General features: G+C 42.3%; 3 protein-coding genes across 4 annotated transcripts in view; 1 reads left to right on the top strand and 2 right to left on the bottom strand.

Moving 5' to 3' along the window:
* Nucleotides 1–4,434, bottom strand: part of dus3l (dihydrouridine synthase 3-like (S. cerevisiae)) — a 17,251-nt gene extending 12,817 nt beyond the window's left edge. The window contains exons 1-5 of the mRNA XM_046860288.1: nucleotides 4,312–4,434; nucleotides 2,500–2,580; nucleotides 2,137–2,392; nucleotides 650–771; nucleotides 204–528 (exon numbers count right to left, since the gene is read on the bottom strand). Coding sequence (XP_046716244.1) covers nucleotides 204–528; nucleotides 650–771; nucleotides 2,137–2,392; nucleotides 2,500–2,579 — 783 coding nt within the window. The 5' untranslated portion in view covers nucleotide 2,580; nucleotides 4,312–4,434. The remainder of the gene's footprint in view (nucleotides 1–203; nucleotides 529–649; nucleotides 772–2,136; nucleotides 2,393–2,499; nucleotides 2,581–4,311) is intronic.
* Nucleotides 4,435–6,733: 2,299 nt separating this feature from the next.
* On the bottom strand, nucleotides 6,734–11,738 carry LOC124392974 (transcription termination factor 1b, mitochondrial). 2 transcript variants are annotated; one of them, XM_046860295.1, is made up of 3 exons: nucleotides 11,379–11,738; nucleotides 10,272–10,692; nucleotides 6,734–9,345 (listed from the first exon to the last, which is right to left on the bottom strand). In XM_046860295.1, exon 3 carries the CDS (start codon nucleotides 9,324–9,326, stop codon nucleotides 8,181–8,183), a length of 1,146 nt encoding a protein of 381 aa, XP_046716251.1. In that variant the 5' UTR covers nucleotides 9,327–9,345; nucleotides 10,272–10,692; nucleotides 11,379–11,738; the 3' UTR covers nucleotides 6,734–8,180. The 2 variants fall into 2 exon arrangements, with proteins under 2 accessions (XP_046716251.1, XP_046716250.1); XM_046860294.1 differs by lacking the exon at nucleotides 10,272–10,692.
* A 7,162-nt stretch (nucleotides 11,739–18,900) lies between these two features.
* LOC124392067 (4-galactosyl-N-acetylglucosaminide 3-alpha-L-fucosyltransferase 9-like) lies at nucleotides 18,901–19,971 on the top strand. Its single transcript, XM_046858750.1, has one exon. It carries the CDS (start codon nucleotides 18,901–18,903, stop codon nucleotides 19,969–19,971), a length of 1,071 nt encoding a protein of 356 aa, XP_046714706.1.
* Nucleotides 19,972–22,500: the final 2,529 nt, after the last annotated feature.

A 22,500-nucleotide genomic window follows, 5' to 3' on the forward strand; every position in this document is an offset into this window, starting at 1 on the left:
TGTGTGTCCTTAAATAAATAGGTGTGGTCTTTGTGGCATTCACAATAAATAGGTGTGGCCTTTGCGGGTCACTCCCAAGAAATGGGCGTGGTCTCAGTGGTATTCAAAACAAATGGGAGTGGTCTCAGTGGTATTCACAACAAATGGGCGTGGTCTTTGCATGTCACTCTGAATGAAGGGGGCGTGTTTTCTGACAGTTATACCTCAGTGTTGCTCTCAGCTGTTGGATCTTCTTGTTTGCTCTCATGCTGACTCACTTCCTCTTCCTGTTCCGCCTCCTTCTGTGTGTTTTCTGACCCGGACGACTTCCTGTCTGTTTTTTTCCCTGCGCCGATGCTCTTGAGGAACTTCTCAGAGTTTTTGAAGGACACTTGTCTCTTCCGGAGTTGTTTTTGGAGCTCTTTATCCAGACCGTTCCTCACAGTTTCTGTTTTCTCCAGGCTTTTACGCAGCTCCTCGTTCACCAGGTTCTCGTTATCAGGGCCAGTGTGAGCTTTAGCAAACCTGCAGGTGACTCCATAATGACATCTACACACACACACACACACACACACACACACACACACACACACACACACACACACAGTTTATATAAATACCCTGATCATGGACACTGTATGAAATGTCTGAGGTGACGATGACGTCTCACCTGCCAAAGGTGGAGTAAAGGTAACAGGTATCTCCCAGATCTTTTGGTTTGGTGGACATGTAATCAGCCACGTCATGGAGGAACTTACACTTCTCACCATAGAAACACTTCCTGCCAGACCCCTGTGTGATCAGAGTGTCCAAAAAAACAAAGAATTGCATCAAACTCAGTCAGAATAACAAACTTTACTAATATGTGTTAATAAAATAAGAGTATTTAATTAATTATTATTACATCTAAATAAATCAAATCAAATGATGAAATGTGAGGGCGCGTGTGCTCGTGAGTGTATGCGTGAGTACACGTGTGTGTGTGTTGGCGTGTGCTCGTGAGTGTGTGTGCGTGAGTGCATGCGTGTGTGTGTGTTGCGTGTGCTCGTGAGTGTGTGCGTGAGTGCATGCGTGTGGGCGTGTGTGCTCGTGAGTGTGTGTGCGTGAGTGCACACGTGTGTGTTGGCGTGTGTGCTCGTGAGTGTGTGTGCGTGAGTGCATGCGCGTGTGTGTTGGCGTGTGCTCACGCGTGTGTGTGTTGGCGTGTGTGCTCGTGAGTGTGTGTGCGTGAGTGCATGCGTGTGTGTGTGTGTTGGCGTGTGTGCTCGTGAGTGTGTGTGCGTGAGTGCACACGTGTGTGTGTTGCGTGTGCTCGTGGAGTGTGTGCGTGAGTGTGTGTTGGCGTGTGCTCGTGAGTGTGTGTGCGTGAGTGCATGCGTGTGTGTATGTGTGTGTGTGTTGGCGTGTGCTCGTGAGTGTGTGTGTGCGTGAGTGCACACGTGTGTGTTGGCGTGTGCTCGTGAGTGTGCGTGAGTGCATGCGTGTGTGTCTTGGCGTGTGTGCTCGTGAGTGTATGCGTGAGTACACGTGTGTGTATGTGTGTGTTGGCGTATGTGCTCGTGTGTGTGTGCGTGAGTACGTGTGTGTGTGTGTGTGTGTTGGCGTGTGTGCTCGTGAGTGTGTGCGTGAGTGCATGCGTGTGTGTGTGTTGGCGTGTGTGCTCGTGAGTGTGCGCGAGTGCACGCGTGTGTGTGTTGGCGTGTGTTTGTGAGTGTGCGTGAATGCACGTGTGTGTTGGCGTGTGTGCTTGTGAGTGTGTGCGTGAGTACGTGTGTGTGTGTGTGTGTGTGTGTGTGTGTGTGTGTTGGCGTGTGCTTGTGAGTGTGTGCGTGAGTACGTGTGTGTGTGTGTGTGTGTGTGTGTTGGCGTGTGTGCTTGTGAGTGTGTGCGTGAGTGCACGCGTGTGTTGGCATGTGCGTGAGTGCATGCGTGTGTGTGTGTGTGTGTGTTGGCGTGTGTGCCAGGAGTGTGTGTGCGTGAGTGCACGCGGTGTGTGTTGGCGTGTGTGCGTGAGTGCATGCGTGTGTGTATGTGTGTGTGTGTTGGCGTGTGTGCTTGTGAGTGTGTGCGCATGTGTGTGTTGGCGTGTATGTGCGTGAGTGTGAGTGCGCGTGTGTGTGTTGGCGTTTGTGTGTGTGTGTGCGTGTGTATAAACACCTGTATAACTGAAGGACAGAGTCTGCGATCTTCATAGCTGTGAGGTTTAATGTGAGGTCTTGACTTATTCTGGCCCCTCCGTTTTTTCTTCTTCTCCTCCTCCTCCTTCACCGTCTCTCCATCACACTCCTCTACTCTCCGTCTCTTTGGCTCCGGTTCTGCAGGAGCTACGTCTGACGCAGTTTCATCCTGGGCTTCCTTGCTCTTTGATCCGGCAGCCAGAAACTCGTAGAACTTCTCCTTGTTGGTGACGTACCTGCATGTTCAAATCATCAGAGAAGCAAACCGATGGCTGGAATACACAGAGGAACAAATAAAACACTCATGAACTGATCTCAGAAGAGATTCCAGGGGTTTTCTTACTGTAGCTTCAGGGCTGCTTCTCCTCTGTCTCTGGTCTGCACTGTGCTGCTCTCTGCACCGTTCACCTCACCGTCCTCCATCCTACAACATCATCATCATCATTATCATCACCACCACCACCACCACCATCATCATCATCATTACCACCACCACCACCATCACCACCACCACCATCATCATCCTCCATCCTATAACATCATCATCATCACCACCACCACCATCATCATCACCATCCTCCATCCTACAACATCACCACCATCATCATCATCCTCCTCCATCCTACAACATCACCACCATCATCATCATCCTCCTCCATCCTATAACATCACCACCACCATCATCATCACCATCCTACAACATCTCCACCACCACCATCATCATCATCATCATCATCATCATCCTTCCTATAACATCAACATCACCACCATCAATATCACCACCACCATCATCCTCCATCATCATCATCATCACCATCATCATCATCACCATCCTACATCATCACCATCCTCCATCCTACAACACCACCACCACCATCATCCCCACCATCATTATCATCATCATCATCCATCCATCCGACATCACCACCACCACCATCATCATCACCACCACCACCACCACCATCATCATCACCATCCTCCAACAACATAATCATCATCACCACCATCCTCCATCATCATCATCACAATCATCCTCAAATACCAGCTAGAAACTGTTCAACCTCCTTCCATCAAGAAGGAGATACAGGAACATGCACATCAGAAACTAGAGTGAGTGCAGCACAACTTGCAGCACATCCTTCCCAGCTCGGTTCCTCTGCCTGGACAATCACTACAAATCCTTTTCTCCTTCCTCTGTGTCCAACTTCTCCTACAGCTCCTCATATGCCTTTTCCTTGTCTTTCACCACATCCCTCTTTACCTGCTGCTGCATCTCCTTGTTCTCCTGCCTACTTTTCTCATCACTCTGTTGACCTAAATTCTGTTTCTCCAACCTCTTTCTCCTTCTGCTCTCCTGCACTTCCTCATTCCACCACCACATCTCTTTGTCTTCTTTTCTATTTCCAGATGTCACACCAAGAACCTTTCTAACTGTCTCCATCACTTCTGCAGTAGTTCCACAATCATCCAGCACCTCTTCACCACCACTGAGCCTCTGTCTGACCTCTTCCCTGAACCTCACACTACAGTCTTCCTCCTTCAGTTTCCACCATCTTATTTTTCTTTCAGTCCTCACTCTCCTCCTCTTCTTCTTCACCTCCAAAAACATCCTACAGACCACCATCTGATGCTGTCTAGCTACACTGTCCCCTGCCAACACCTTACAGTCTCCAATCTCCTTCAGCTTGCATCTCCTGCATAGCACATAGTCCACCTGTGTGCACCTTCCACTATATATATATATATATATATATATATATATATATATATATATATTACACTCTCTCTCTCTATATATATATATATAACGTGTATCTGCACTGTCAGTTTCCACAGAGGATAATAATACTTGCACTTCGGAATGATGCTGAACTGCATTTCGTATATTCGTCTGTCTGTCTATCCATCCATCCATCCATCCATCCATCCATCCGTCCATCCATTATATAAAGTACTAGATGTAAAACTATCATTTATTTACAAAACAATAAGATTAATTAACCGTCGAATAAACACTAATAAACTCTTCTGATTGGTAACTGCTAATTACAGCTGTGATTAATATTATAATAAGAACACACATGTTTATATGTTTATTTGTTTGTTTGTTGACTTTATGTTTAATTCCAGTAAAATCAGTTTTCTGTAAACTCACCTGCAGAAACGTGACACGGTCTCGGTGTTACACTGAAACGTGTTCGGGGCTAACACGAAGCGCACACGCTTTTAGTTCCGTCCCAGCCTTCCACAGCAAATAAAAAGTAAAGAATATTGTTTTTTCTGCTAAAAAAAAGTGCACACTTATTTTATTTTTATTAAAATATTATTATTCTACACCCCGTAGATTATACTACATGAACATAAACATAATAATGGTATATTATTATTTTTGAAGATATGCTCATTGGGAATATACAGGTGTGAAATATACACATTTTATTTCTATATATTATCAAAAATATTAATATGAAAAAAAATACCACAGAATGTTTGTAATATCGCTCAAAATTGTTAACCAAAAGTAGAAAAATACAAAGATTAATGATAAATGTAAGTAAATGTAACTAATAAAGTTTAGAAGTAAAAACTCTGGTGTGTCAGAGAAGTATGTGAGGGTGGTGAAGGACATGTATGAGGACAGTGTAACAGCAGTGAAGTGTGCAGTAGGAACGACAGACTGGTTCAAGGTGGAGGTTGGACTGCATCAAGGATCGGCTCTAAGCCCTTTCCTGTTTGCAGTGGGGATGGTCAGGTTGATGGACGAGATCACACAGGAGTCTCCGTGGACTATGATGTTTGTGGATGATATTGTGATTTGTGGTGAGAGTAGTGAGCAGGTTGAGAAGAGCCTGGAGAGGTGGAGGTACATGCTGGAGAGAAGGGGAATGAAAGTCAGTAGGAGTAAGACAGAGTACATGTGTGTGAATGAGAGGAGGGGGTGGAGAGGTGCGATTACAGGTAGAAGAGGTGGAGAAGGTGGAGGAGTTCAGGTATCTGGGGTCAACAGTGCAGAGTAATGAAGAGTGTGTTAGAGAAGTGAAGAAAAGAGTGCAGGCAGGGTGGAGTGGGTGGAGAAGAGTGATAGCAGGAGTGATTTGTGATAGAAGAGTATCTGTGAGAGTGAAAGAGAAAGTTTATAGGACTGTGGTGAGACCTGAGATGTTGTATGGATTAGAGACAGTGGCATTGAGTAAAAGACAGGAGGTGGAGCTGGAGGTAGCAGAGCTGAAGATGTTGAGATGTTCATTGGGAGTGACGACGATGGACAGGATTAGAAATGAGTTTATTAGAGGGACAGCGCATGTAGGACGTTTTGGAGACAAGGTGAGGGAGGTGAGATTGAGATGTTTTGGACATGTGCAGAGGAGGGACATGGGGTATATCAGTAGGAGAATGCTGAGGATGGAGCCACCAGGAAGGAGGAAAAGAGGAAGATGGATGTGGTGAGGGAAGACATGCAGGTATTTGGTGTGAAAGAGGCAGATGTAGAGGACAGGGTGGTATGGAGACGGATGATCTGCTGTGGAGACCCCTAATGGGAGCAGCCGAAAGAAAAAGAAGAATTAATTACTCAATTAATTGATTAATAATAATAAAGTAAATATGTGAATTGTGAGTTAATAGAGTCTAACACTCTAGTCTAGACTTCAGAAACATGAGGTCCAAATACAGACAGAGTTTGTGGGTTTTCAGAATTCAGTATTTTTCAGGAGAACTGGAGATCAGCTCATTAATCCAGTTTTTTTATTTCTGGGGGTTTCAGATTTTCAGCTTTTAAGTCGAAATTTTTTTGCTGCTTGTGAGTGAAATATAAAACACTTTTCATGATGAGTGACGTGAAACAAGCTCAAAGTTAATCTGATGTTTCAGAGATTATTGATATGCATCCTTCCAAAAAGCCTGTAAGCTTGGACATGTGAAGAAGATTCCCAGTAGACGTTTTTTAAACGTTTGACACGTGGCAGAGCTTATAATAACGTTGAATAAAATTTTTGTGTGTTTGGTCCACACCAACAAATTTTGTGAAATTTTCCAGACACGTTCCTCAAATCACTATCATAAGAACATTCCCATTCTTGTTTTATAGATTTTTAATAAGAATGACGATGTTCGGACTTTCGTACGTCTAGCAGCAAGCAATCGATTTTTAAGAAGAGACTTTTCAGATATATTATAGACTTCTAGTGCAGAGATTTAAAATGTTTTATAAATTACATATATTAATAAATTCAATGTGTTTTTAAATGACTTGGATCGAATCGACACAGCATATTTCAGTAAAAAAACAGACTTTACCTAAAAAACACATTTTTATTATAATGAAAAAATTAGATGTAGATAAACACATACATTCAGCCACAGAATTAACAAAAAAACAGGATATTTTTTATTTTAAAAGGATGACTTTTCATTGAAAAAGAAAGAAAGAGAGAGAAAGGAGTTCACATTAGCATCATCTAGCTACTGAGGAGAAACATTTACCTCAGCGGTGTTTTATACTAACACGTGGAAGACTGTGTGGGGGTGGAAATGATACAGAAATGTCCAGAACAGTGACTTTTACCTCAGATCTGATGTTAAATGTCTGAGAAAAGACTTTTATTTTGAATAAAATTACTCCACATCAACAGCTTCACGTCATCGCTGTTTACAGTCTCAATGAACACAAAGCGTGTTTGTGTGTGAACGTGATATAAATCTTTACTGCCTTAAAAACTCTTACACAATATTTCACTCCGTTATTAAAGAGTTAATACTTTAATTTACTGTTGAATTAATAAAACGTTTGATTTTGTATGTTTGTTGTTGTTTTATGTGCGTTGCTGATAAATCAGGCTAACATCTGCGTTAGCTTCCGCTACAGCTAATAATTCATTCCTGTGTAATTCTACATCATGTACACAATAATGAGATGCGGAGGATCTAACGGATTATTTTAATAAATACTCACGTAACGGAATCGTGCGTTCTGATTGGCTGATCACATGGTGTTTTATTCCTATTACACCACAGCAACAATCACCGTTTTTAAATAACAATTTAATACATTTGTACTTTCTGTAGTCGATATTCATGTTCTCACTAAACTTATAACAGCTTCAGGCTTTCAATGTTTTAGATACATGATCAGGTCAAAAGTATTGGGACACCCGGCTTCATGATTCTTCTTCAAACTGAAGATCTCCCACTATAGAGCGCTAAACCCTATTGAGATAAAGGTGAACGCTGACTGCACCCCAGGAACCTCCTCACCTCACCTTACCTCCATCAGCACCTGACTTTACTAACACTCTTGTAGCTGAATATATTTTCACAAAATCTAGTGGAACATCTTCCCAGAAGAGTGGAGCTCATTATAACAGCAAACCAAGACTAAATGTGGAACAAGATGTTCAAGAAAAGAGAACACACTAATACTGATATTCTCTAGTTCTCCAAACAGGTTGTCAGTCACCTTGACACCCATTTACTGATCTCTCTTTGGTAGACAAAGATCTCCCTGTAGACCACAAGTCTTCAACCTGCACATGCAAATACACCCAAAAGTATGTGCACCCCTAACAATGACACCCATATGTCCACGTTGAACATCTCATTCAATATTTATTTCCCTTCTCACATTTATAACGAGCTCCACTTTTCTTCTGAAAACTAGATTTAGAGATGTGGCTGAAGGTTCCTTTATCATTACCATTAGTGATCATGCAGTGGTGTCAAGATGGACGAAGAGGCTCTAGTTCCAGTTCATTCCAGTAGGGTGGAGGAGTTCAGTGTAGGACATGCAACTTCTCCCACTCCAACCCTCACGTCTTCATGGAGCTTCATATCGGAGCAGTGTTTGGGAATCTACCTACTGCTGCTCAAGTAAAGATTGACGAAACACTGAAATAGAAACAGGACAGGTCCATAGATGTAGGTACTACATGCCGATTTGGAGAGATCTCTTATCCATGAGGAGCACACTTGTTTGAAGGCCACACATCAAAGTTCACTGAGGTTTACATCCCTGATACCTCTTCACACTCAGAGTTCTCGTAGTTTCTCCAACTTAGATTTGAAACGTTTGGTGCTCAAGTCCAGGATGCTGATTCCGTTCACCTCAAAGTCATAACCTAGTTGATGAAGCTGCTCCAGACGGTGTTTCAGGGTGGTGACGCTGTAATCCATCACTTTCGGCTTCTCTATGATGCGTCTGATGTCGATCCCACCTTCAACCAGGCAGTCCAGCTTCTGGTTCAGAGTGTCTGAGGAGACAAAGAGTATCGGAGCATAGTTCAGGATCAGCTCCCTCACCTGTTCCTGGCTGCAGCCCAGAGACTTCAGCTTCAGCTTCAGGTTTCTGAAGTTAGTCTTCAAACTTTCATGGGACAAGTCGAGGATTTTGGCGCCGTGGCCCTGCAGAAGCTTGAGCGCCTCGTCGTTATTGAGCTCCAGCGCACTCAGGAGGAACTCAATGTTGGACCTGACGCGCTTCGTGCTCCGTATCAGGATGTACACGTTTCTGGAAATGACGGTGCGAGCAAACTTCTCGTTTTCAGTTCCTCCGAGGCTCTTGCACACACTATCCAGAAGCTCCACCATCATCCGATTCAGTGCCAAAGTGTTCGAGAAGATCCTCGGGGCCATGGTCAGGAGACGGTGCAGATCTTTAGGTTTTATCCCTAATGAACTTAGGTAATGGATGTTCTTCTCCAGGTTGCCGTTATCACTCGAGCGGAAGAACGACTCCGGAGAACGTTTGAGGATGTTAACGACCTCAGCGTCTGTGTTGAAGATGCCGCGCCAAAGACGCCAGCGTTCCTCCAGGTGTTCCTCGGATCTGGTTATGGCGCGTGGAAAACGGGAGATGATGCTAGCGATGATGTCGCGACTCGCGCCTTTTTGTTCGAGGAAATCGATCAGCCCTTGCTCGTTTGTCTGGATTTTGCGGAAGACGCCAGGCTGACGCCGTCGCGCCATCTGAACGTCCACGCCCAGCAAACTGAGGTTCTCCAACAATGACTTGTTCTCAGAAGCAACGTTTGAAGGATCTGTTTTATCATGGTTGCAGTCGTTTTTTGTGTTATCAGATTCTGTATTTGTTGTGCTCAAGTGTTTGAACACGGCAACTGATCGTGAGAATCGGCTCGCGTGTGGCCTGAGGAGAAACAGAAGCTGCTGCAGGGCCATGTTCCATCACACTGAAGATCTGAAAAGAAGAAGATAATCTGAATGTAATCCAGGCTACAGGTATGGAGTAAAATATTCATCAGCATGCAGACACTGTGTTAGATCACACTTCAGGGTTCCTACACATTATTCATCTCAAGACTTTTCCAGACTCATATATACAGACCTCCCTTAAGATCTTTAAGACCATATTTAACATCTCAAACAACGATTTTAAATTCCAACTATAACATACGTTACAATCTCTGATGATTTCCACGTGTTTAGTCGCACACTAGGGGGCGCTGTATGCTGCCTCAGAACACAACAACCAATCAGAGCTGTGCAGATCCAGACTAGCGCAGATCTTTCTGCTTCTAACAGAGAAAACCACCTTTTAGTCATGTTCACACTGATACGGCCCCCAAAACTAATCCAGACCTGGAAATCACTCCAAACCAATTCCATACTTTATCATCCTTTTCCACAATCTAACTGTGTAGTTGGAGTCAGGAGTAAATTAGAACACAAGATCGTGATAAATAGTGCACCAGATGCTCCTCAAGCTCCAAAGGTTAACTATCCAGGAAATATAATATGTGTTGGACCACATTATAAATGGCTGAAGCTCACTTGTAGCTCATGATCTGTGGTAAATTCTCCAGGGTTACAGTGGGTGGTCAAGATCTACCACAACCTTGACCAAGAAAAAGTGAGGATACTGAAGATGAGCTTAAAATGTAGATGGAGTGTAGTATTACTAGAAGTGTAGTCTGGCTGTATTTCTGTAGGAAGCATAGGTGAAAGTCATGGCTAGTTCTGGACTTCACCATCACATGATGATATGCACATCCAATTATCTCTGTCAGTCAAGTCAAGCTCCTCCTGAGATCCCAGTGGTCCTGACCCCCTTTTTTCTTACTGGACCTGCTTGATCCATCCTGATCTACCTCTGATACCACTCACCAAGACACCAATCCTGAAGACACCATGTGCATGATCATCAGTTGGGAACCATGACTCCAATCACCACAAACAGGATCACGGTCTCGTTTTTACCATTGAAGAGTCCCGAAGCAGCTTCACAGCACTGAGACGGTATGAGGCAGAAACCTTGAAAGGAACCTGAAACTCTAAAGGGAACCCATCCTTATCCTCAACACCAAATGTCCATTCATTACAGTTCCATCGTTGTTGAGGTTCAGTGATGGAGACTCAGTTCATGGCGATTTTATTCCTGAACCAGGTGATATTAATTACGGTCCAAATCCATCTTCATGGTTCCTGAGTTGCTCAAAAACTTCATGGATCTTTAAGCTGTTTATGTGGAACCATCTTCATCTGCACAGGAACTCCATCCAGAGGTAGGACGTTTAGATGAACTTAACTAAAAGGAAGAACCAGAGGGTAACATGAGGATCTCTGGGATAAGAAATGACCCACCACACCACCATCAACAATCCTGAGTGAACGTGTGAGAGTGAGGGGACGACAGCATCCGAATATCCCAGTTCACCAAACACTCCATATCCATGATCCCTCCAGATCTGCTCCTTTACCTCACAAACACCAACTGACTAAAGACTCCACTAAATAAATATGTGTTCAGCCTCGACTTGAACACTGAGACTGTGTCTGAGTCCCGAACACTGATTGGAAGGTTGTTCCATAACTGTGGGGTTTATAAGAGAAACATCTGCCCCCTGCTGGAGTCTTCATTATTTGAGGTACCAACAAATAGCCTGCACCTTTTGATCTAAGTAGGTGTGGAGGATCATCCTGGTACAGAAGTTCACTCAGATACTGCAGCGTGAGAGCGTTAAGTGCTTTATATGTCAGTAATAGTATTTTGGAGTGAACATCTGAGGTCATGATGAGGATGTGGTTCCTCTTAAGATTCCTCTGTCAGATTTTAAGACACATCAACAGGGATACATTTGTTATTATTCATAATTTGTTTATTTTTTATATTATTATTATTATTATTATCATTATTATCATTATTATTATTCCAGGTAGCTTCAAACACCACCAGAATATTAAAGCTCATGAATCCAGACCTTTAGAACTCACCACTGATCAACTGAGGCGACCGGCTGCATCCCAAACGACGTCCTAAGGAAGACGAAGTGCACTAGATATGGTTTTAAACACGCAAACACAGACCCTATGTAGTGCACATATGTAGGGCGCACAGAGCGGTTTGGAGCGTTACGCCTCGCGCACTGCTTAACTGCCACAACACGACAAATACGAACAACAGTAACTATTTAAATTAGTTTAAAACGCGTATATTTGTTATTATTTATGATCGAAGTGTAAGAAAAGTGTTTATTAGTATTATTTTATTTACCGAATCGAGATTAGCATGAAGCTAGTTTATGGCCCTGTGATTATTAAGCTAGTTATGCTAACAGCGCCGGGTACCATGGTTCAAGTCTAAACAGGGAGATGTTCCCTATGTAGGCGCACTACAAAGTACATCAGGAATAAGACAAGAACACGGTGTATTGGATTAGTGCACTTCACAATAACTAAGGAGGAATTTGGGATTCGGCCCGGACTCTTCTTCTTCTGTTGAGGCTTTTAGTTTGATTGATTTTGAGGGCGCCACTTAGAGTTTAAGAATTTAATAAGAATAAATAAACAAATGGATTATACAGTAAAAAGAAGTGAATACAATTAATAATAATTAATATTAAATAAATATTAAAAATAATAATCACTGTTAAATATTATACAAAAACACGTAAAATATATATTTTGTATTATAACAAAAGTAAATAATAAAATATTTTCTTCTTCTTCTTTTGGCTTCTTCCATTAGGGGGCGCCACAGCGGATCATCCGTCTCCATTCCCCCCTGTCCTCTACATCTGCCTCTTTCACACCAACTACCTGTATGTCTTCTCTCACCACATCCATAAACCTCCTTCTTGGTCTTCCTCTTTGCCTTCTTCCTGGTGTCTCCATCCTCAGCATTCTCCTACTGATATACCCCATGTCCCTCCTCTGCACATGTCCAAACCATCTCAATCTCACCTCCCTCACCTTGTCTCCAAAACGTCCTACATGCGCTGTCCCTCTAATAAACTCATTTCTAATCCTGTCCATCGTCGTCACTCCCAACGAACATCTCAACATCTTCAGCTCTGCTACCTCCAGCTCCACCTCCTGTCTTTTACTCAATGCCACTGTCTCTAATCCATACAACATCTCAGGTCTCACCACAGTCCTATAAACTTTCCCTTTCACTCTCACAGATACTCTTCTATCACAAATCACTCCTGCTATCACTCTTCTCCACCCACTCCACCCTGCCTGCACCTTTATTGCTCTAACTTGCATCACATCCTTCCCAGCTCGGTTCCTCTGCCTGGACAATCACTACAAATCCGTTTCTCCTTCCTCAGTGTCCAACCTCTATACAGCTCCTCATATGCCTTTTCCTTGACTTTCGCCACATCCCTTTTACCTGCTGCCGCATCTCCTTGTACTCCTGCCTACTTTTCTCATCACTCTGTTGACCTAAATTCTGTTTCTCCAACCTCTTTCTCCTTCTGCTCTCCTGCACTTCCTCATTCCACCACCACGTCTCCTTGTCTTCCTTTCTATTTCCAGATGTCACACCAAGAACCTTTCTAACTGTCTCCATCACTTCTGCAGTAGTTCCCCAATCATCCAGCACCTCTTCACCACCACTGAGCCTCTGTCTGACCTCTTCCCTGAACCTCACACTACAGTCTTCCTCCTTCAGTTTCCACCATCTTATTCTTATTTCAGTCCTCACTCTCCTCCTCTTCTTCTTCACCTTCACAACCATCCTACAGACCACCATCCGATGCTGTCTAGCTACACTGTCCCCTGCCAACACCTTACAGTCTCCAATCTCCTTCAGGTTGCATCTCCTGCATAGCACATAGTCCACCTGTGTGCACCTTCCTCCACTCTTATACGTCACCCTATGATCCTCCTTCTTCTTAAAATGCGTGTTCACCACTGCCATTTCCATCCTTTTAGCAAAATTTACCACCATCTGCCCTTCTACATTCCTCTCCTTAACACCATACCTACCATCACCTCCTCATCACCTCTGTTCCCTTCACCTACATGCCCATTAAAGTCTGCCCCAATCACCAATCTTTCATTCCTAGGTACACCATCTACCACTTCATCTAATTCACTCCAGAATCTTTCCTTCTCCTCCATCTCACAGCCAACTTGTGGAGCATAGGCACTGATGACATTTATCATCATCCTTCAACTTCCACCTTCACGATCATCACCCTATCAGAAACTCTCTTCACCTCCACTACACTCTTACTGTACTCTTCCTTCAGAATCACCCCTACACCATTTCTCTTCCATCCACACCATGATAAAACAGTTTAAACCCACCTCCAATGTTCCTGCTCTTACTCCCTTTCCACTTGGTCTCCTGAACACACAGCATATCTACCTTTCTCCTCTCCATCATATCAGCTATCTCTCCCTTTACCCGTCATAGTACCAACATTTAAAGTACCAACCCGAACCTCTACTCTCCTACACTTCTCCTTTCCTGCTGTCTCTGTAGACGTCTTCCTCCTCTTCTTCTCCTCCTCTCTCCTCCACTTCTCCTTTCCTGCTGTCTCTGTAGACATCTTTCTCCTTCACTCTCCTCCACTTCTCCTCCACTTCTCCTCCACTTCTCCTTTCCCTGCTGTCTCTGTAGACATCTTCCTCCTCTCCTTCTCCTCCACTTCTCCTCCACTTCTCCTCCACTTCTCCTTTCCCTGCTGTCTCTGTAGACGTCTTCCTCCTCTCCTTCTCCTCCTTCAGCCAACAGAAGCCCAGTTTACACCAGTACCCTGTTGTTAATGATACCTGTGGTGGTTGTTGGTAATCCGGGCCTCGACCGATCCGCTATGAAATTCTGATTCCTGATCCGTATATTTAATTTGGAAATATTTAAAATCTTTTTTACTCTGGATGTCCTTCATAACACAAACCTCCACATTTATCTGGACTTGAGACACTGAGAGTCTCCTGACCTGTGTAACACTAATGACTGGGTTCATGTAATCAACTATAAACTCAACAGAAACTGTGAATTACTTGTCATAAATGTTTTATTTACTACTTTAAATGAATAATAAAATAATAAAATTGTTTTTTAAACATTCTTATGTAATTTTTAGTACAAACTCTGTTTGAAAATGTTACTCTGAACTTTCGAGTCACTCGCGGCTTCTCGTGAACGATCAGATACTCTCAAGGTTCCACTGTATATATATATATATAGATATTTTATTATATATTGTTATAAAAATATGAATAAATATATATATATATATATATATATACTGTATATATATATATATATATTCATATTTTTATAACAATATATAATAAAATATCTTAATATTAAAACCTATTAGATTGTTAATATTAAAATAGTTTAAATATCTTCTATTCAATAAATAATACATTGTATAAAATATAAATCATATTATTATAAATTATTAATATGCAAATATATTACAGTTTAAGGAAAGTAACAGCTACAAATAAATTAAATAAATATTTAAAATCTTTTACATTTTCTCAAATATTTAGTCAAATAAATACATAAAAAATACATTATATTATAATAAACATTAAATTGTCCGAACATATTATTTATTAATGAAATGCATCAGGATTTTTCACCATCATTATGTAGTTTCTATAAAATGACACAGGAGTAATCAGGAATCACATCTGAGAGATTCGAAGCCAGGGGTTTTTTCCTCTGAAGCCTGAAGACATTTGGGTTTGAGATCTGAGGTTGAAAATGAGCGAGAGTTTCGAATTGAGTTCCTGGTGTTTATTAATAAACCTGTGGAGAACAGGAACACGTGATGGACAGGTGTTTTATGGTGCCCAGATGAGCGCTGTTGGATTAATCATTTACACATTTAATAGCTCTGATTATCTTATCTACAGCAGAAGCATGAGGTATTCAGGAGAAGATCCATCAGCTTCACTGCACAAACTGTATAATCAATATGTCATTCTGGAATGTTCTCACAATACATCATTCAAAAATATAGAGAAGAAACCATACAAGATACCAAACTCCTCCTTGTCAGGAAGAATCAGACTAGAGTTTAGTTCATGGTCGTTCACTGCTCCTCAACATCGTTTATCTGTAATAAATGGACATTCGGTGGAACCCAGATGAGGATGAGGTTTTCTCTTGAGTCTGGTTCCTCTCAAGGTTTCTTCCTTCTGCATCTTCATTTTTATCTCCACATTATCTGTGTAAAGCTGCTCTGAGATGATGTTCATTATTAAAAGCTCAATACAAATAAACATGAATTAAATTGAGTTAACAGCAGCAGAGATGTTCCTCAAATGTTCAGCACATGGAAACAAGATTATAGATAGATAGATAGATAGATAGATAGATAGATAGATAGATAGATAGATAGATAGATAGATAGATAGATAGATAGATAGATAGATAGATAGATAGATGGCTCCTTCTATTATAAGCAGTGTGGACAGTGATGGCTACAAGTGGATATTCATGGATATCCTTGTGCACACACTTCACCTTCACCCGGCGTGCAGTATTAAAGACCTCGCATCGCACCGGTCTGCCCACAGCCCAAATCCACCAATGAGTGGTGTGTACCTCCTTGGATACTCACCGGTATGCAGGTATGCAGCCAAGTGGTCTTCAGCCAGCTGGACCGCCTTATCTACCGCTGCCGGACGCTGGCACTGGACCCATTCCGACGTTCGCGGGGAAAGCAGTGCAACGAACTGCTCCAGTACTATGAGGTCAAGGACCTTGTCGGCACTCCGGTCCTTGTCCAGTAGCCACCTCCCGGCCGGCCGACCTTCCAAAGTGTCCGGGACTGGAACCGCTGTCTGTGATGCTCCCGGGCCCGTCCCATTCGCTGGAGGATCGCATGCATCAGGAAGTTGTAATCTAGTATGTGAACGGCCGGCAGTTGCTGTGCGGCAAGCTGAGCTTCCCCGGAAAGAAGCGGCAGGACTTGGAGCGCTCGCTCTGAGTCTGGCCACTTTCTTGTGAGGCCACACGTTCAAACAGTTCCAGGAATGCCTCTGCGTCATCCTGTGGTCCCATCTTATCGAGCAGGATGCTGGCTGCAGGTGTCAGGGGGTGGTGTTGGTGGGAGCTTCTCGTCTGCCCAGCGTGCTTCGGGAATGCCTTTCAGTCCTCCGCCTGGGCACGGATAAACTCCTTGAACTGCTGTTCCTGTTCGATGGGCACCTGTGTCAACTGGGCTTGGTGTTGGGTCTGCTGGAGCTCGACGAGCACCTTCACCAGCTCACCCAGCGGCGGAGATTCCATGGAAGTTTCACAACAGAAACCAGGCAGGAAAAATCACTACTGACTCTTCACACCCTGGACACAACATCTTTCAGCTCCTCCCTTCTGGCAGGCGCTACAGAACTCTGTTTACCAAAACCACCAGACACAGGAACAGTTTCTTTCTCCAGGCAATCAGCCTCATTAACATCTCACCATAAATATATTCCCTGCTTCAGATCTATAAGTGCTGCAGTCATCACATCATCTGTACATGTACACACACTGTTATTGCTGTATAGTGTACAAATTTCTACAGTAACTCTTTATCATACCTGACGCACAAAACTGTTATTTACACAAACATGAACTCTCACACTTTATATACATCACTGATCTGTTGGGTGAAGATCTTCCTCTTCCTGAAACACTTCAACTAAAATCAATTAGCAGGTTTGCTTAGTTTAAAACAACAAAACATACATTTCTCTCAGCAGAGTTGAGGCTGATTTGATCTTGTTTGTAGACGTGTGTATCAGTGTAGATTCATTCATCGATAGAGACTTAAAGCTCTTTTATACATCGCTCTGGACACGGATGTCTGCTAAATACTGTAGATGTAAATGTGTGTTATGCGCTTTAACACGTGCAGGTATAAATAACAAGAAATCTAATCTGAAACTCAAAACTATCGTCTCATATTCGTCTCATGGTGATCTTTGATGTGAAAAGAGAAGAAGGTTTTGGAGGACAGAGGGTTTCAGTCTCAAACCTCTTCTGTCTTCCTGGGTGAAGTGATATCACACATAATACACCAATTATACACACACACACACACACACAGACACACACACACACACACACACATACACACACACTTTTTGTTTAAAATGGCCCATTTTTCCATTCAAAGAATGTGTGTGTGTGTGTGTGTGTGTGTGTGTGTGTAAAGCTGGGTGTGAACACCAGATCTTGATGTAACTTAAGAAAGCTAGCTAAATCCACACACACACACACACACACACACACACACACACACACACACACACACACACACACACATTGTGTTCAAGCTCTGACTATCAGTGAAGGAGAGGAACGTCGGTTTATAATCTGGAGGTAAATAATTCTATATATTTTTGTTTATAGAGTAAACAGTGAAATAAAAACAGAATAAATGAAATAAATAATGAATGAATATAAATGATGAATCACGATAGAGAGATCTAATAAAGCGACAGCGTGTCCCTGAACATTGTTCTCGGGATAAAAGATTATATTGTGAGCAGAAGGTTGGAACAGTTGAGTTTATTATAGTGCACAGAAACGTTGTGTAGTTTATATTATATTATATATACAGCATATATAAATAAGGTGACAGTGAGTATGTAATGGGTGATTGACAGCAGGTCAGTGAGATGATTGACAGCAGGTCAGTGAGATGATTGACAGTGAGGTGATTGTCAGCAGGTCAGTGAGATGATTGTCAGTGAGATGATTGACAGCAGGTCAGTGAGATGATTGACAGCAGGTCAGTGAGATGATTGACAGCAGGTCAGTGAGATGATTGGGGTATAAATAGTGTATGTTGGAGAAGCAGAGTCTCTCAGAGGTAACGATGGGCGGAGCCTCACCAATCTGTGAAACTTTGTGCGTATAAACTTTAATAATAATAATAATTATTATTATTTGAATTTTAATTATACTATAACTAGTACTAATAATCCTATTTAATAATATTATAATCTATTATTATTGTTGTGAAAGTTCACCGTATGCAACACATGTGACAAACCCGATTTAATGCCAGCTTGGCACAATCATGGCCTTAAAACTTCAAAAATATAAGCTTTTGTTTTGTTTCTTTTGTTTTTGTTTACTACAGAACTCCAGATGTTTTCTTTCATAGTTTGGATTCTTCACTATTGAGTTACAATGTTGGAAATAATACAAATAAAAAAAACCTTTAAATTAGAAGGTGTGCATTAACTACTGACTGCTACTAGAGAGAGAGAGAGAGAGAGAGAGATAGATAGATAGATAGATAGATAGATAGATAGATAGAAGATTTACAGATAAAATACAGATAAATAAATAGATAAATCAATAGGAAGTGAATAATTTGATGTGATATAAATGTGTATAAATTGAAGTGGATTTCTGCAGCGTTTTTCACAGTGGACCTGGTCTATGGTTGGAGTTGGACATAAATGTATCTGGATGTGAGATTAATAATAATAATGATGTAATTCATGTTATTTTCCTATATTTTATCCTCAGAAATAAATCATGAGGTCCGAACGTTCAGCAGGACGCAGACTGATCCTTCTGGTCCTCATCACGCTGATGTGCTGTGAAGGATTCATCTACATCCTGTACATGCCGTCTATGAGCTCGCTGCTGTGTAACAACGAGGTGCCAAACCAGGAGGAGGAAAAAGAGCAGGAGCAGGATGAAGATCAAGGAACGGTGATTTTGATCTGGAGATGGCCGTTCGGACATCAGATGAGGGCAAGTTCCTGCAGCAAGTTGTTCAACATCACCGGCTGTCGCTTGACAGATGACCGGAGCGAGTATGAAGCAGCTGACGGAGTCATGTTTCATCACAAGGACATCCATAACAACGTGACCGAACTGCTCCGGATGAAAAGACCGCCGCTCCAGATGTGGGTCTGGATGAACATGGAGTCTCCGGGGAATTCTCCAAGACAAGCTCGTCTGGACGGGATGTTCAACTTGACCTCAAGTTACCGCAGAGACTCAGATGTCTGGGTTCCTTACGGGAGAATCGTCCAAGTGTCCGAGCAAGACAGAAGCTTCCGGATACCAAAGAAGGACAAGTTAGTTTGCTGGATCGTCAACAACTGGAACATGCGCTTCAGAAGAGTGCGGTATTTTTATGAGTTGAGGAAACACGTCTCGGTGCACACGTACGGCGGCGCCTTCAAGAAACGACTGACTCTGGAGGAGTACTACAAAATCCTCCCCAGCTGCAAGTTCTACTTGTCCTTCGAGAACTCTGTGTACAAGGACTACTTCACCGAGAAGCTGTTTAACCCCATGAAGGTCGGGACGGTTCCTGTGGTTCTCGGCTCGAACCGGCAAAACTACGAGGAATTCATTCCAGCACATTCCTTCATTCACACCGACGACTTCAAATCCCCTCAGGAACTGGCAAAACATCTGAAATTTCTGGACCAGAACCAGGAAGCGTATGAGCAGTACTTCACCTGGAGGCAACACTTCACCACTAAAAGTTCATATTTCGGGTTAGAACACGCCTGTCGAATCTGTGATCATATCCAAAGACACAAAGGATACAGAGTGGTGAACAATCTCAGCACATGGTACTGGACTTAGAGACGTCGAGCCTTAAAACACCAGGGAACTGGAATTTATGGACATTTTTATCCTTAATCCCATTTCCACAAATTCCATAATGACCTTCAAACATGAGCCACGAAACCTCCAACACAATGTTAGATTTTTTTTTAATTCCTTAAAAAAAAGGAAATTAAAAAAGTATTGTTTATGAAATGTTTAATATACATTCAGACCCCGACCTACGACCCCTCGCCATTTCAGAGATACGACGGTCACCTCAGACAAGAGAAAAAATTATATATATATATATATATATATATATCTATCTATCTATTTACTTTATTTGTACCATGTAATAAAAGTAAATGTGTTCACACTGTTTATGTCTGCGTCAGGAGGAATCATAAAGAAGTCACTCTTCTCGAATTACAACCGTTTTTCGGTCCGTATTTAAGTCACTGGTGGTCTACCTGTATCTCTAGATATTACTTTGTGAAGGTCTCGTTATTTTATTTCACTTCATTTTTTAAGCTCGGATAAAAACAAGCAATAATTATACATTTTTCAAGTGTATTTAAAAAAACACAAATAAATTGTTTACAGAATAAATCAAGAAAAAATCTTTAAAAACTTCACACATCATTCTTTATTTCACTTCCTTCAAAAAATAAACAAAAAATGTACATGTGGAAAAGTCCAGAAAGGGTTTTTCCTTTTCCCCTCCTGAACTATTTTACTAAATCTAATCAAACACCTATTTTTATTTATTTATTTATTTGAACTTTTTCTAAACTTATATTAGACATCTAATGTCAGATGTTGTGATAATTATCTTAACAAAATAACATCCTTTAATACTCATCATTACATATTAATCAAGATATCTAATAGTTACAACAAAGGTCAGTGTGTGTGTGTGTGTGTGTGTGTGTGTGTGTGTGTGTGTGTGTGTATTAAACAAAGCCCAGATGAAGATGAATGACTCCAGGTTTGTGTTTGAGGAAAAGCCGGCGTTTGATTAATATGTAATGATGAGTATTAAAGGATTTTATTTTGTTATACAGGAACAGAGAAATGTGGTCTGAATGTCCGAAGTGGGGGGAGGGGGCAGGGGCAGGGGGCAGGTGCACCATATATATTGCTGTAAACATGATCTAATGTGTTTTGATCAAGGCTGGATCATGCCCACATGCTGATAATATTTAGGAAATACAGTCCTTAAGTTAAACTGCTTAAAGTCGCCTGCTGTGATTAAAACAGTGTGGCGATGAGCCGTCTTAACCGCGCTAATAGTGTCGTGGAGTTTGCGTAGCACTACCATGGAGTTAGCGGGCGGGGGGATGTAAACAGCTGATAATATTAAAAACACAGCAGTAAATCCCCTCTGTAGAGAGTAAGGACGGCATTTCAGCAGTAAAAACTCCACATCTGGTGACCAGTGCTTATAAACAGTCTGTATGTCTCTGCACAACGAGTTATTAATTCGCACAGACTCCTCCCCCTTTAACCTTAGCGGAGTCTGCGGTCCGTCTCCTCGGTGTACGGAGTGAGTCTCTAGCTAAACAGTGGACTTTTTTAAAGGCCAAGTCTCAGTGAAATTCAGTAAGAGAGAGGAGTTGTGGTATTGTATGAAGAAGTCTGGTGTGTCAGAGAAGTATGTGAGGGTGGTGCAGGACATGTATGAGGACAGTGTGACAGCAGTGAAGTGTGCAGTAGCAACGACAGACTGGTTCAAGGTGGAGGTTGAACTGCATCAAGGATTGGCTCTGAGCCCTTTCCTGTTTGCAGTGGTGATAGACAGGTTGATGGACGAGGTCAGACAAGAGTCTCCCTGGATTATGATGTTTGTTGATGTTATTGTGATTTGTGGTGAGAGTAGTGAGCAGGTGAAGAAGAGCCTGGAGAGGTAAAGGTACACGCTGGAGAGAAGAGGAATGAAAGTCAGTAGGAGTAAGACAGAGTACATGTGTGTGAATGAGAGGGAGGGCAGTGGAGGGGTGCGGTTACAGGTGGAGGAGTTCAGGTACCCGGGGTCAACAGTGCAGAGTAATGGAGAGTGTGTTAGAGAAGTGAAGAAAAGAGTGCAGGCAGGGTGGAGTGGGTGGAGAAGAGTGATAGCAGGAGTGATTTGTGATAGAAGAGTATCTGTGAGAGTGAAAGGAAAGTTTATAGGACTGTGGTGAGACCTGAGATGTTGTATGATTTAGAGACAGTGGCATTGAGTAAAAGACAGGAGGTGGAGCTGGAGGTAGCAGAGCTGAAGATGTTGAGATGTTCGTTTTGAGTGACGACGATGGACAGGATTAGAAATGAGTTTATTAGAGGGACAGCGCATGTAGGACATTTTGGAGACAAGGTGAGGGAGGTGAGATTGAGGACATGGGGTATATCAGTAGGAGAATACTGAGGATGGAGACACCAGCAAGTCGTCAAAACGGTTGTTACGCTTTTTTTATAAACCGTTTATACTTTTGTTTTCTTTCCTGTAGAATTTGCACAAAAAACACACTTAATTTTAAAAACGCCGATGTGAAAGGAGTGAAAAATGATGTGAGGAGATGAATA

This window comes from Silurus meridionalis, chromosome 10, assembly GCF_014805685.1.
Source record: "Silurus meridionalis isolate SWU-2019-XX chromosome 10, ASM1480568v1, whole genome shotgun sequence".
Lineage (NCBI taxonomy): Eukaryota > Metazoa > Chordata > Actinopteri > Siluriformes > Siluridae > Silurus > Silurus meridionalis.

Coding starts and splice junctions, on each gene's coding strand:
- LOC124392974 (XM_046860294.1), bottom strand. CDS start 9,326: ATGGCCCTGCAGCAGCTTCTGTTTCTCCTCAGGCCACACGCGAGCCGA.
- LOC124392067 (XM_046858750.1), top strand. CDS start 18,901: ATGAGGTCCGAACGTTCAGCAGGACGCAGACTGATCCTTCTGGTCCTC.